This window comes from Pocillopora verrucosa, chromosome 3 (assembly GCF_036669915.1).
Source record: "Pocillopora verrucosa isolate sample1 chromosome 3, ASM3666991v2, whole genome shotgun sequence".
In the NCBI taxonomy this organism is placed as follows: Eukaryota; Metazoa; Cnidaria; class Anthozoa; order Scleractinia; family Pocilloporidae; genus Pocillopora; species Pocillopora verrucosa.
The window spans coordinates 21,184,529-21,197,900 of record NC_089314.1 but is presented as its reverse complement, the minus strand read 5'-3'; the positions used below and the strand labels follow the sequence as shown (position 1 = coordinate 21,197,900).

Genomic DNA, 13,372 nt, shown 5'->3' with positions numbered 1-13,372 from the left:
AATAAAGTAACAAATTGAAGCATTAGTTTAAAAATTAACAAAGTTTGGGCACTAAAAAGTGGTCACTGTATTAAGCAAATGACATATCTGAAAATAGCTGAATATTTTTTTGAAAAAATGAATGTGAATTTATTGTGGCAATTAAATCTCAACGTTACTTGTCAACATTTTGTCCAATTACAAAACTTCATATATCAGGTATTTTTCTCAAAATTGTATTAAACAAATAATATTTTTCAATCTTAGCTTTATTTATCATTGCTGCATAACGCATATTTCAGAAGTCCATGAATTAATGACATGAACGATATAAACGAATAAATTCTAAAAAATTATAGACAAAATGGTTCAAGCAGCTGTAGTTCTTGACAAAAATTACTCACACGTTGACAACTGAAAAATGTATGCCCTTTATTTACGTCAGTAGCCACCAAAAATGTTTAAAAGGTGAGTGGAGCGCATATCGACAATATAAGGGGCTATAGCACTATTGATTACCTTCTTCGTGAAACAGTTCAATAAGGCAATGGTAATATTAATCACAAATAAAAAGAACACTGAAAAAAAATGGAAAAAAATTGTTTGCACGAAGATGATGTTGGAAAAAAATGTTTGCGGGGACGTATATGTTTAAAAAAATGTTTGCAGAAGAAAATTTCTCGTACACCCCTCTAGAAAAGTAATTGTCCGTCTCTAATTGCGACACGGCCGCGATCGCTGGTCAAGTGTTACGGTTTCAAAAGACACTACGGCCTAGTTCAAGATTTTGTCATCTGGTATTTCTGATTCCATTTCATCTTTAAAAAGGGGCGGTTTCACCTTGCGGCAAAACCACCGTTCTGGAGAAATTTAAAAGTCAATAACCAACGTGAGGTTATTGAACTAGAACAATTTGTTGTATCTCAATAGACACGTCTTTGTGATCATTGTGGGATACCACTATCATATTTCTAAGTCAACCCGCACCACAGTTGACGAGAAATAATTTTAAGTACGGCCATGATCGATTCGAACATTTATCAAGAAGAACACGGAGAAATTAAAGCTTCGTAATCGTCAATTTTGTAGGGAAAAGCAACTTCTCGAGCACGCATGTCACAACAGTGATATTATCTCCACACTCATTTGCATTTTACAGAAGCGTATGCAAATTGTGTCCTGTCAGTCACGACAGTCGAGCGGTGTCTTGTCACGCATATTGTCATGTGTGGCCAAAAAGGCAATCATCAACTAAAATTCTCATTTCAATATCACCAAATAAAATAGGTGATAAAATGTTTTATTTAAAGTAAGAATTATACACAAGGTTAACCACCGCGCTGGGAGAAGGTGTTTCATAAGCAATGCGCATGCGTAGTAGGGTTTAAAAAAATTACTAAAATTGTGAAATTACAATTCAGTAACAAACGTATGCGAAAAAGACAATCATACCCAATATAATCGCCTTATTTTTGTATTTGATGTATCAAAAAAACTGAAAAAAAAAGAACTTTCCGGAGTAAACCAAGAGGAACTGGTAACTATAAATCCCATATGGACAACATTATTGATTTTATCTAATGACCGCTGAACCCTCCACATCATTAGCTTTGCGCAGTGGCATTACCGTAGCCAGTGAGGTTTATCCGAGGCGCGGTTATTGCTGATTGAAAACTTTTCCCAATACCCCGCAAGACGGCTTGAAATACAGCCGGCTTTGCAATTTTTGACGGTCCATACGTGGACCCAATAATCAACAATGAGAAATAAAACATGAAGGGAGTAGTTTTCCAAAGGTTCCTCAGATTATGATACTCTAGACTGAGCAACGGCTTGTCTGGAAGTCGATGAGCCCCATTTCTCCATTTTTTCTTTATGTTTTTCCTTCTGTTGTTCATCAACCCATTATTCGCCATCTTACTCCGAAAGGGGTCGGTCCCAGTCTGTGGTCACTTTTCCATCACCTCGTAAGCTCCGGCAAATTACTTTAGATATCGTAGTGCTATTATATATGCTCGAGCAGGAGCCCATGACCCGGAGCCTCCATACCAATTGTACCCTTGAGTCAACCCTGTCCCGTATCTTTTTACTTTTAGAACTGAGATATGTTGGGGGGGGGGGGGGGGGGCTCTTTAATTTCCCGCGAAAACACACTGACGCTCGCTTAGTCCTGCCATTACTGAAATACTTTTGTAAGGCCTGCATGTGACGTAAACAATAGAGGACCACAGCATTCTTATGACTGGCTATTATGTAAACACCCGCGAAAAACCCCGTGGGAGTTGCTTCTAAAAATAAGGAGATACGGGACAGGGTTGACTCCGAGGGTAAGTATGGAAGATGGAAGCTCCGGGAAGTGGGCTCCTCGCTCAAGAAGTGAGGAGAAACATTCGTCTAAGTCTCATGTTTCTCCCTACACTTCTTTCGTTGTCTAGCCGCTTCCTGCGTGCTTTACAACAGAAAAGTACACTGTAAAAGCTTCTTTTTTTGAAAAAAAAAAAATGTATATATATATGTATGTAAGTGGCAAGTTTTTTCTCAAAATTTAGTAAGCGTGACCAAACAACCAACAAGTGTGTTATAAAAACTTTGATATTTTCACCTCTTGCCCACCAAGATTTAATATGCATTTCAGCTTCTGAAATTGTCCCTGTTATCTTTCGAGGAAATTTGTTTAAATATCAACCTGAATCAAGAGAATATTCTCTTACCTGAATATAATACAGTTTAGTTGACAAGGTTGATCATTTTCATTACTAGCTTTCAGGAAAATTAATTAATTTTGTAAGGGGAAGATACATGTTGGTCACTTCAAGGAAGTTAAGGCTCTTGTGGAAGTTAAAGCACGAGTGTAAGTGGCAAGTTGCCCATTAGGGTGTAACTGTAATGCGTTCTTGCTTGAGATGGAATCTAATACACCCAATTATCTCAATTGATCTGATCAAGGTTATCAGCGTTAGTGGTTATAATTCTTGCTAAAAGTCTTGCAAACGGAAATCCCGCTTTAACTTTCAACACTTAAATAGTGATTTGTTGAGATTAATTGTAACTCTTAAGTTCTACTCCGAGAGGAACGACCTTAATTTTCCTATCCAGGATGTTACGGAAGAAGGCGAAATCGACTTCCGGTGTCTTCGAGGAAGCGGATAAATTTCGTCGAGCTATTTATCTTAACACAATTACTGTTGCTGTTTTGGGAGATTCTGGTGTAGGGAAGAGCTCAATCATTCGTCATATCGTAGGGGAGGCATTTATTCACGAACACGTGCCTACAGTAGAAGAATTCTACGTGAAGCAGATGACCTACAGAAACAAAACCTGTGAGATTCACATCATCGATACATCGGGAACCTACGAGTTTCCTGCTATGAGGAGAATCGCTATCCAAAAATCCGACGCTGCAATATTAGTGTATTCTCTGGACAAGCCGGGGTCCTTCACAAAGCTGGAAAGACTCATGGATGAGATAGAGAGCTGCTGTGCCGACAGAAATCGTCGAATTCCAGTCATCATCGTGTCTAACAAGACCGATCTTCCTAATTTGTCGGAGCCAACCTTTGTCACCACGAGTGGCGAGCGAGTTAGCGCCTGTGATCATCTGGAGGGGAAATGGAAGTGCCAATGGCTGCCATCTTCGGCCAGATTCAACCTCAATATAGATGTGATACTCCCTAAACTCTTGGATAAACTGTCTCCAGAGAAAACATTTCAGAGAAATAACAGCCATATTTGGAAACGCAGATTCCGTTCACGTTCAGATAAAAGCTGAGTGAAAAGCTCATTGTCACTTCATCCTGGCGGCTCCAAGTCACTTGGTATAAATTTATTGTAATCCAGCCTAATCATTTTATTGAAACCTTAGTGATTGATGTTGTTAAGTTATGATGTATGTGGAAATTACTTCGTCCATATGGTAGATGGGAATGTTTTAGATGTCTGGCGCAGTTATGAAAATCATCACGGTGTAAATGACCCCATGTATATTTTACGAGATCTCTCGAGGGTTTACCGAACCACGTAGACTTTGTCGTTGTAAGCGAATCTTTCTAAAACTAAGCTTTCATTGGAACAGCTATGTATTCTTAACCATAAAGACACATGGGAAAAGGTTAGTAAGGAGCGGTCTCTGAAGAATAAGAAAACGGTTCACAACGTAAGACAAGTCAGCATGGCCGGCCCTCGGGAAAAAGTTAGAAGAAGCTTTCATTGGAGAGATGTCCCGATACCAGACTCGAACGCAATCCATTGCTACGTGAGTTTACGAGTTTGCTGAAATTTTCGGCTTATCCCAACACAATTCACCATAGAATCACGAAAAGAACTCAATTAATGAAAGTTTAATACATCTGATGAAAGAACCTTAACAACCAGACAACTTGACAAATTTATACTGATCAGAAGAGAGATCTGATCTAATGATAACCTTGTGACGATCTAGCAAAAAAATACGATTTTATTTATAAACTAAGGTTAGATAAGATAACAAAATCCATCCTTTATGACGGCCATTATCTTGTTTGAGATCATTATAAGATATTGTTTACTTTTTACAGGCATAAAAAAAGACGACAAACTAAACTATTCAGGACCCGTCCCTCTCTGAATTGTTATGCTATTAAAAGACCTTTCTTTTCAAGGTCTTTGTCTGACTCCCCTAGAATTACTCCCCGCCAAGGTCGATGCGCTGAAACCTTTCCTTCTGGAAATTTCTCGTGCGATAATTTTCTTAACTTGGCCCCTCCCCGGGTCATTATATAAATTCTTTGTCCCTTTTTCCTCTTCCCTAAAACATTTGCTTTTATAAGTTTTAAGGGGATAACAGTTCTCGTAGTTGGATTTTATCTTCGCAGTATAAAAATGATCACGAGGCAACAGATCTCTCAGTTTTGATCGGGTCGCGTTGTTCTTTGTGCGGTCCGACACAGACTTCCCTCGTTCTTTCACTGTTCCGCTATTGTCGCGCCCTTTACTTTACTGACTGAACGTCTAAAATAGATTAGGCCTTGTGAGGCCGAAATAACTACCCTAGGCTATTAACTCGACAAATTATTGTCTCTGAGGCTCAGTTTATTTCCACTAGATCTTAGTTTCATCTCTTGTCGCCTTACAGCGCTTTCTGTGAATCATACCAATCACTATTTTTAGCTTTGTGCTTTTGTTTATTACTCAAAATTAGCTGTTTTATTTTTCAAGTTCACTGGAGGACGACCGAGAAGAAATGGAGAGGAGGACAGGGGAGGAAAGGATACGTCTTTCAGATATTTCGCAATTTGCTTGGCTGGTGTACTTCTTAGATGACCCCAGCCTCAAGCAATTTTTTATTTTGTAAATGACTGATTTTTTCGTTATGGCTGACGTGCCTTCCGGTCGTTACATTGGTTTTACGCCAAAGATACCTCGGGGACGTGCTGTTTCCAACAGTGTATGTAACAAGAAAGGACATCTGAACACAATTTTAGTTTTGACTGTTCCTGCACGAAAATTCTTTGTTCGCCTCAAATTGATTTACTTCAAATAAAGGATGTTTAATTGCATTATAGTTTAATACAGTGAATGTCGTAACAAGGGAATGCTGTGTTGCTAGGCTCAGCCGATAAATATTCTTTGCTCTAGAGACTGCGTTAATTTGTTTAAACTCTCAAGATGCTCAGATCTAATAAACGTGCACTGTTTCACAGCACGAGCCGTATTCCCTGAGGCTACCCTCGCTTAAGCAAAATAGATATTGAAACAGTCATGTGTTTAATGGCGTGTGACAAGAAATGACGAGGTTACTCAAGGGTCCTAAACAACTTCCTCTTTTGTATGTTACATTGTCCTTAGACTCAAGTGTATGTGTGCAGGAATAAGAAATGGGACAGTGTATGGATAGCTTTAGTCCTTCTTACCCTAAAAAGAAAAAGAAATCCGCGAAATGAACAGAGCGTGCCAGCAAGCGAACACTACACAGCAGCGTTTTCCGTGGACTTGCGACACGAACGAATTTGGAACAAAAGAGACAGTCGAGAAGGGGTTGCCGGCGTCTGCCGAAAAACAATTGAACGTGCGCTTCTTTTTTTGTTTGTTTGTTTGTTACAGACACAAGCTTTCCTTATATCCGGCTAGATTGTTTTACGTACATAATGCAGGTTTTCACTTACATAATGCCTGTGAAATGCGTGCCCATTAAAGCGATTATGTGTTGCTGCAGCAATGGAGTTCTAGCTTTACGCACGTACGCACGCCCGCATGCTACCTGTTGTTATCAAAACCCATTTGACGTGACTATTTGGTGGCGCGAATTTTCCAACGAACCGCAGATAAGTATAATTACCTAATTGACAAACGTTTGAGCAGTTAGTATATTTTTCTGCTTTGGATATTCGTTTTGACTGACTGGACTGGTTTCCATTTCTATACACGCTCCAAATTCATGTCTAAAATAACTTTCAACGATAACTTGAAACGTGTAATCTGTTTGATTAAAATTAGAGAGAATTAGTTTTGCCTTTGTTTCTTAAAATCCATCGCTCTGTCGGACCAATCTAACTCGAAGCGTGCAAAGCAGCACTTACACTGAAGAACAAATATCAAGAATGAAAACCGCTGATTTAATTATGAACTTCAATTTACAATAATAGCCACAAGCTCCTTCGTCTCATCTCAGACGTTTTCGACGTTACTAGTAGCACAATAACTGGGACTAAAAATTAGCAGCAAGGCTAACTAATTCTTATTTGGCCTTCAAATTAAATAGCAACAATTTAATGATATATCTAAAATATACAACACATTTTCTGATCTTTCCTAGAATCAAGTGATGCAGAGAAGGAATGTGCATGCACTATCGACCATAAATACAAACAAATTCTTCAGTAGTTGAAAGCGCTCCGTCATGTAGTGCGATATTTAACTGGGGTTTTTTATGGCAACGTACCAAGTTTGCAACTTTCAATACAAAGGAAAGTACGAAGTGTTGGTTCAAGGAGACGCAAATACGCCAAAATATGACGCAAAAATTTGAAGGGTGAACGACGAAATTGTCAATGATGGTTGCATTTCTTTGCGGGAACAAACTTAGTCTTTTGACCGAGGTCACATGTTGCTAGATAAAAAAAAAAATTAGGCCGCGTGTCTCTTTTCTGAGGCAGTTTTTTCTATATCCACTCCGCCCTTTGAAGAATTCAACTCGAACTGATATGCTTACTATTTACCTCACCTTGTCGTGAAATATGTTCAGTTTCAAAAATTCTTCATTCTCGAAGGTTCGCTATTCCGTCACCGCATCCCCGTCTAATAGTTGATTGAAATTTGTGTTTGCAACACGTGTTAATTGTCTCAACACTTTTCGTTTATCATGGATTTATCTTTTTTTCTTTGATGATTGCCTCAGTTCAAACATTTTTCAGCTTCTCGCCTTCACTGTCGACCTTCGACTTTCTACTGGAAGTCACTTCTTGGTTTTCGTGCGCTTTTACGTGTTCTTCCTCAGCCCAACTAAGTGTAGTCTTCCATTTGCAACTCGAATTTGTTGTCGCCAAAAAGATAATTCTCATCCTATTCATGGGAAAGTGGTTAACAAGCATTTTCCAAAATGTATAAAGAGATTTAGTATTTAGATCTTTGGGTAAACAAAGTTCGAAAATGAAAACTGCGAAACATTGTTATTTGGATGGGAGAATTACCCTGCTCAAACTTTGTTACCTTTTTTTACTAAATCTGAGAGAAATCAGCGGTGTTTTCAAGAATACTCTTGCGTATCAAGAAATAACATGTTAAAACGCAGGCGAAAAAAGTAGCTACTTGAAAGGTTCAAAATCAGGATATACCCTGCGGTGTGCGGGTTCCAGTTTGCGTCGATTGTTATAAAACAGTATTTCGAAATGTTTATTTATACCGGACTCAGTATATTTTCGGAGAGAACATAATACCAACATACATTTCCTGTCATTCATCATTCATTTGCCACATAAAGTATGATACCAAAAAGAAGTGATGATAATAAAAAGGCTATTCTAGGAGGAAAGTCCATGCAACATAAAGTTTCCATTATCTGTTAAATTTCTTTTATTTGCTTTTTTTGCTATATTCACACTGTAATATTTTCCAAGCTTATAAAAATATTTACCGCCGGCCAGCCGGCTCTCTGAAAAATATATTCTTGTTTATGCATTTGTTTAGCTTCTTGACTACAATATCGTGGCTGAATTTAGTCTTAAATATAAGCGTCTGCAAATCTAACTTTCAACGGCGGATGACACACTCTGCATTTTTCAACTAAAGCTGTTCTTGCGAGTAATTTAATATAGAAAAGGAAGCGACGAGAGAGAGAGAAAAAGGAACTGTAAATACGTCAGACGGAAAATTCGTCATTGGCCTTCATAGTTCTTTGAATTCACAGCATTCAGATAAAGGTATTATCGAGCTTTCTTGATATCCTTGCGGAAACCTTTGCTGACATCCCACGCATTAAATTAAACATTTGAAGGCGAAAATGACAACAGCGCTTTCGCTTCTTTGAAAGAGTACCTTCTCGGTCTGTTCGATGTTTGCGTCCGATTAGAAAGCGATGTTAATAGTTTAATCATGTCTCTGTCGCCCTGTTGTAACGCGATTCCAAGCGGTGTTAGTCCGTCGTCCGTTTTCGCTTTGGCGTTCGCGCCACGACCGATAAGTAGCTCGACGCACTGTAAACTTCTCCCGCAAACTGCGGCGTGGAGCGGTGTCCATCCTTCGCTGTCTACAATGTTCACATCAGCTCCGCATTGAATTAAAGCGCTTACACAACTTATTTTCCCGTCATAAGCCGCCTCGTGAAGTGCCGAAGCCCCGCTCGAAGTTAACTGATCAATATTCACGGACCCCGAGAGTAGAATATTTTTGAGAGCGCCAGGGTCATTCGCGGAAACGGCCGCGCAGACTGTATACGAAGGATGAAGAAATCTTGCATTGCAATGAAGTCCTGGCTTTGTATAACTCTGTAGCGCTTGTAACCTCGGCGAGTTCCTGTTTTCCCAGGGTTTGTCATCTTCTACCGTATCAATTATTATCTTTGGAACGGAGGAAAACTTTTTTTTGTCCGTTTTCGAGGTCACAAATAGTTGCGGAGGTAAATTGTACTGATTTGTTATTCCCTGGGTTTTGAGTCCGTTGGCAATTCTTGTTAACTTTTTCTTTGGACGAAAACTGTTTCTTTGCGGCATGAACACAGAGCTAACAGAATTCATTCCGCTTTCTACTGGCACAATAGTTAACTGCGGTAATACTGAAACCATTTCCTTGAGAGAAGTTACTGTGTCTGGAACGCTGAGATCATGAATATTTGTCTGTCACTACCAGCGTCTTTGACTAAGCACACCAGATTACCTTGCCGTAACCTGTGAACAGCCTCAAATGTATTTTGTCAGTCTCTACGCTCAAGACTAATTGCGCTGGGAAATTCAATCCCATGAACACATGCTCGTGTCGAGAGGCTCTCAAAGAAGATGTCCAGAGGTCTCAGAGAGATTATTGGCTGAGCAGTGTTGGTTTGTGTACAAACTGTAATGGAAAAGTCGAGAAACTTGCTTATTTGCGTCTAGTTCGTAGAGAGATGAAACGAGATTGACCTCGGCCTGATGGTTTGTGATGGTTGATTCATGTTTCAGTCACGACCCAACGAACACATAATGGGGTTATTTTCCCATTGCATCCAAATTCCTGTCAATCAAACTGGTATTGACGTCAAACCGTTGTTATTTTCCGGCTTAGGCAATAAGAGATTTTATTGATTATCTTAGGGGATCTCTTTTATCCTTATTGTGTGAGCCTAAAGGGTGTCAATCGAGAGAAATGACAGTTTTGAATATAAATAAGTCAGTAGACCCTATTTTAGGAAATTGTTGACAAAGCGAAACGGTAATTGTTTGGATTTTAACAGAATTCAGACAGCGAGGACCAACAAGCGTTGAATGTTGTTTAAGAAAGCGCGAGATTAAAGGCTCATTCCAGAAATTCGACATGCATTTCGTTTCAACATTTATCTGTTGTCAGAGAGTCAATATACGCCAGCTGCCCACCGCCGTTTCGTAGGCTGGGTTCTTTGACGTCACGCGTTAAAATCCGTGTTTTAGCTCACTTCTTTTTTAAAACACCTTTATTTTAAATTGCTGAGCAATTAGGGTTACCTAGATCTTGTTGAGCGTCAGATTATCACGTTTATTTTTTTTTTCTTGTTTTTATGAACTAGAGAAACTTGGAATGAAAATACGCTGATTCATTCTGTCTAATAACAGAAGTTTAGTTCATGGATGCATGATTTTTTTCGCAATTTGCATTTGTAAACTTATCGGCAAACAGCGTAACGACATCATTATTCGCTGAAATTAAGACTGCAATTATCTCCTCTGAAGACACATGTTCATATGAATGAAAAGAAAAATAAATTGAGGCTAACGTGGAAAAGCATAAATTACATCAGTAAACATCCAAATACCCGTTGAACTTAAAAACAATAACGATGAGAAAAAACAGAAACTATCAAACCCTGTTTATTCGAATTGAACGGCTTTTGCGTGCTCAGTCGGAGGAATCTTCGCAGCAGTTGTTTAAAAGGTTGTTATTTCCATTAAACATCTGATCATTCAGAATCGCGGAAGGATCTTATAAGTGAACTTTGAATACCAAAATCAGTAGTTTTGAAAGGAGAGATGTTTAGAAGGAAGCTAAGACTGACAACGATTGACTGTCATACAATCGTGACTGCCTCGGGGTACATTCAAGTATTCATGACTCTGGTTTTTTCGAGAAACTAACTCATTTGTAACGGTATCGTAGTGTTGTGAACATATTGTCTTCACTCACAAGCTCTTGGTTAAAAAAGAAAAAAAAATTAGGGTGATAGATTCTAAAGCAATACGGCTTGTCAGACAAATAAATATTCAAGAAGAAAAAATAAAACATCTCCCAAGGTGAAAGACATGATCATTGTGAGTATCATAAACTTGTGCTCCATAGGTCACAATGATTGCCCATGCGTGGTGATCAGTATGTGACAATCTGATAACAGAGAGCATGTGTTATTAGTCGTTCTGACGTGAATCCTCTAGTTGAGCTCGGCGAAGATGATGAAAGAAGTAAAGTACTGACCAAAAATTCAGTTTTAATTTCGTCATTAGCGCGGTTGATTACACTATTATGAGGTAATTGCTTACGAGAACAAACGTGATGCTTTTAGAGTTGATTGATCCCTTCGCTTTTGAGTCCAATCATAGGTTTCTTCAAAACTTTTCCCTTTTGTTTAGCAGGCTGTATCGTATTGTCACAAAAAGATGGAATTATTTAAAGGCTTTAGTCGACCATCGAGGGAGAGTTAAAGATTTTTTCAGTTTACGTCTGACATTATAAATAGAAATACACAAAGTTTCATAAGTTTTTCCTGTATTTTTTTTTCGAATAGCACCCGTCATAAACGATCGTCACAGCCTCTGCTGTATGTGTGTCAAGACATTAATAATTAAGTTTTATGGGAGTTGATTAAGGCTATTTCAAGCCCAAACGAAAAAGATTCGGAAATTTATTTAGGTTGTTTATAAACCCAAGAACATGCCTCTGGTTTTGTTTACGCTTAAATGTTTCCTGGGAGCGTGCCAGCGTTTAATCCGTCGTAATTGAAAAACAGAAAGGAAATTTACACACGGTAAAAAAAAACGCCTCTTTGTTCTCGTTGCTTTTGTTCATGTTACGCAGGCCTCAAACTGACACAAAAGCTTTTGAAAATAAGTCCTTTTTTTATCCCGGCTATTTTTTAACTAAAAAACAACATTTCCCTCCTTTCTCGCCGGATAAAACACGACTGAACTCCCTCTTCGGAGCCTGAAAACTTGATCGCACGTCAGCATTCAGCGATCCATGTGTAACAGTTATGACGTCAATCTTTATCATTGTAAATTCTTTTGAGTTTCTGTATTGGTTTGTCCTATATATATCTCAAAATTAGACAGGGATCATAAGAGATAATACAAGCCTCAACAATGAGTATAAGAGCTTTGTGAAAATAAATGAAATTTTTGAGTCATCTCCTAGAGTTCACATATCAACGACTGAGGCTTTCCCACATTTAGGTCGTATGACGTACTTTTAATCTCTTTATCAAATTACTAAACCAATTTCAAGCCGCTCTCTCTTCTCTCTCAATATTTGCAACATCATGATGAAGGAGATTTTCTATATCTGTTCCTATTTTGTTTAATTCACGTTTTCGTTTCGCATTATTCCGGCACCACGCTCCATCGTCCCATGAAAAGAAAAACAGGAATTGGTTTTTCGAATTGCGGACTTTTTACCCGCATAGTGGGCAAAGTGTGTTGTCAAAGATCCGCAAGAAATGAGTCAAGTGGATTAAAAAATTAATTTCTCAAATCCGTCAGCCACTATAAATAATGATAGGATTATGATGTGTCGGTTTACGGTATATTGGTGATCAATGATCAGTGTACGTCTACAGCAGTACAAGTTGTTTAATTTTGAACTGACGCTACAAGAGAGAATATTACTGGGTTTCTAGTTTTAGGATCATTATTACCACCCTGTTCGGACTTTCAAGTTTATACTTGCTTAAGAGGTGTCGGGACATAATTGGTGGCAGCTTGCCATCGGCGTAGCCATTCTGAAAATTTCCAAAACCACAATGTATCTATTTTAATCCAGCGTAGCTTTCAAATGGTCCCAGTCTAAAGTACGCAAAAACCACTTAAGATTCTTTATCAAATAATTGGATACAGTTTATAGCAGAAAATATGTTTTCAAGAGGTCAAATACAAAGTATAATGTTAGGCTGAAAGCGATGTGAAGTGACGTCTTGGCCAAAATACTCCTTACAGAACTTTTAGTACATAGGTAAACTTTTTGAGCATCACGTCAATGTCCCGATCAAAATATGAGATGTTTTCGTAACAAACTAAAGAATATTTTTGACAGAAATTGTTTCATCACAAATAATATTTTTGACGCGAACTAGTGAGGGGAATGAGTCGGCTTTGAAGGGTGCGGCTGTGGCTGTTGTTTGCGACCAGCTATGTCTACCTTAGTACTATCAAAATAAAAAATAACAATAATAAAAAACAGCTGATGCTATCGATTTTGAACCCCTTTTTCGTCTTAATAAGACGAGGGAAATGGTAAAAGATATTCAGGAGTAATTGTCGATGATCATCCACATAGTAAATCATGTGTCTTTCCAACCGGCAATCAGAAGGTTTAAGATTTCGCAATTGAAATTTTATGGTGAGTATTCCTGTGGTCAAGTCTTGCTTCTTAGCTATGGGAGTCTTATGTTCTCGTGGTCGCGGACTGACACGTAACGTTGAAGAAACAGGGATCACATGTCTTCTACGCGTTCACATGTCTTCTACGTGTTCCTCTTGCACTCCTCTGC

At 38.5% G+C, this 13,372-nt stretch overlaps 2 protein-coding genes and 1 non-coding gene across 3 annotated transcripts; 2 read left to right on the top strand and 1 right to left on the bottom strand.

Moving 5' to 3' along the window:
* Positions 1-1,585: 1,585 nt before the first annotated feature.
* On the top strand, positions 1,586-1,724 carry LOC131797743 (U4 spliceosomal RNA). The gene has a single exon (XR_009341231.1). It is a non-coding gene; the product is annotated as a U4 spliceosomal RNA (small nuclear RNA).
* A 1,223-nt stretch (positions 1,725-2,947) lies between these two features.
* LOC131797707 (ras-related protein Rap-2b) lies at positions 2,948-5,449 on the top strand. Its single transcript, XM_059115369.2, has 2 exons — positions 2,948-3,794; positions 5,173-5,449. Exon 1 carries the CDS (start codon positions 3,077-3,079, stop codon positions 3,746-3,748), a length of 672 nt encoding a protein of 223 aa, XP_058971352.1. The 5' UTR covers positions 2,948-3,076; the 3' UTR covers positions 3,749-3,794; positions 5,173-5,449.
* A 2,395-nt stretch (positions 5,450-7,844) lies between these two features.
* LOC131797729 (ankyrin-2-like) lies at positions 7,845-9,669 on the bottom strand. Its single transcript, XM_059115395.2, has one exon. It carries the CDS (start codon positions 9,231-9,233, stop codon positions 8,433-8,435), a length of 801 nt encoding a protein of 266 aa, XP_058971378.1. The 5' UTR covers positions 9,234-9,669; the 3' UTR covers positions 7,845-8,432.
* Positions 9,670-13,372: the final 3,703 nt, after the last annotated feature.

Excerpts from the sequence above, each read along its gene's own strand:
- LOC131797707 (XM_059115369.2), top strand. The coding sequence starts at position 3,077 with ATGTTACGGAAGAAGGCGAAATCGACTTCCGGTGTCTTCGAGGAAGCG.
- LOC131797729 (XM_059115395.2), bottom strand. The coding sequence starts at position 9,233 with ATGGTTTCAGTATTACCGCAGTTAACTATTGTGCCAGTAGAAAGCGGA.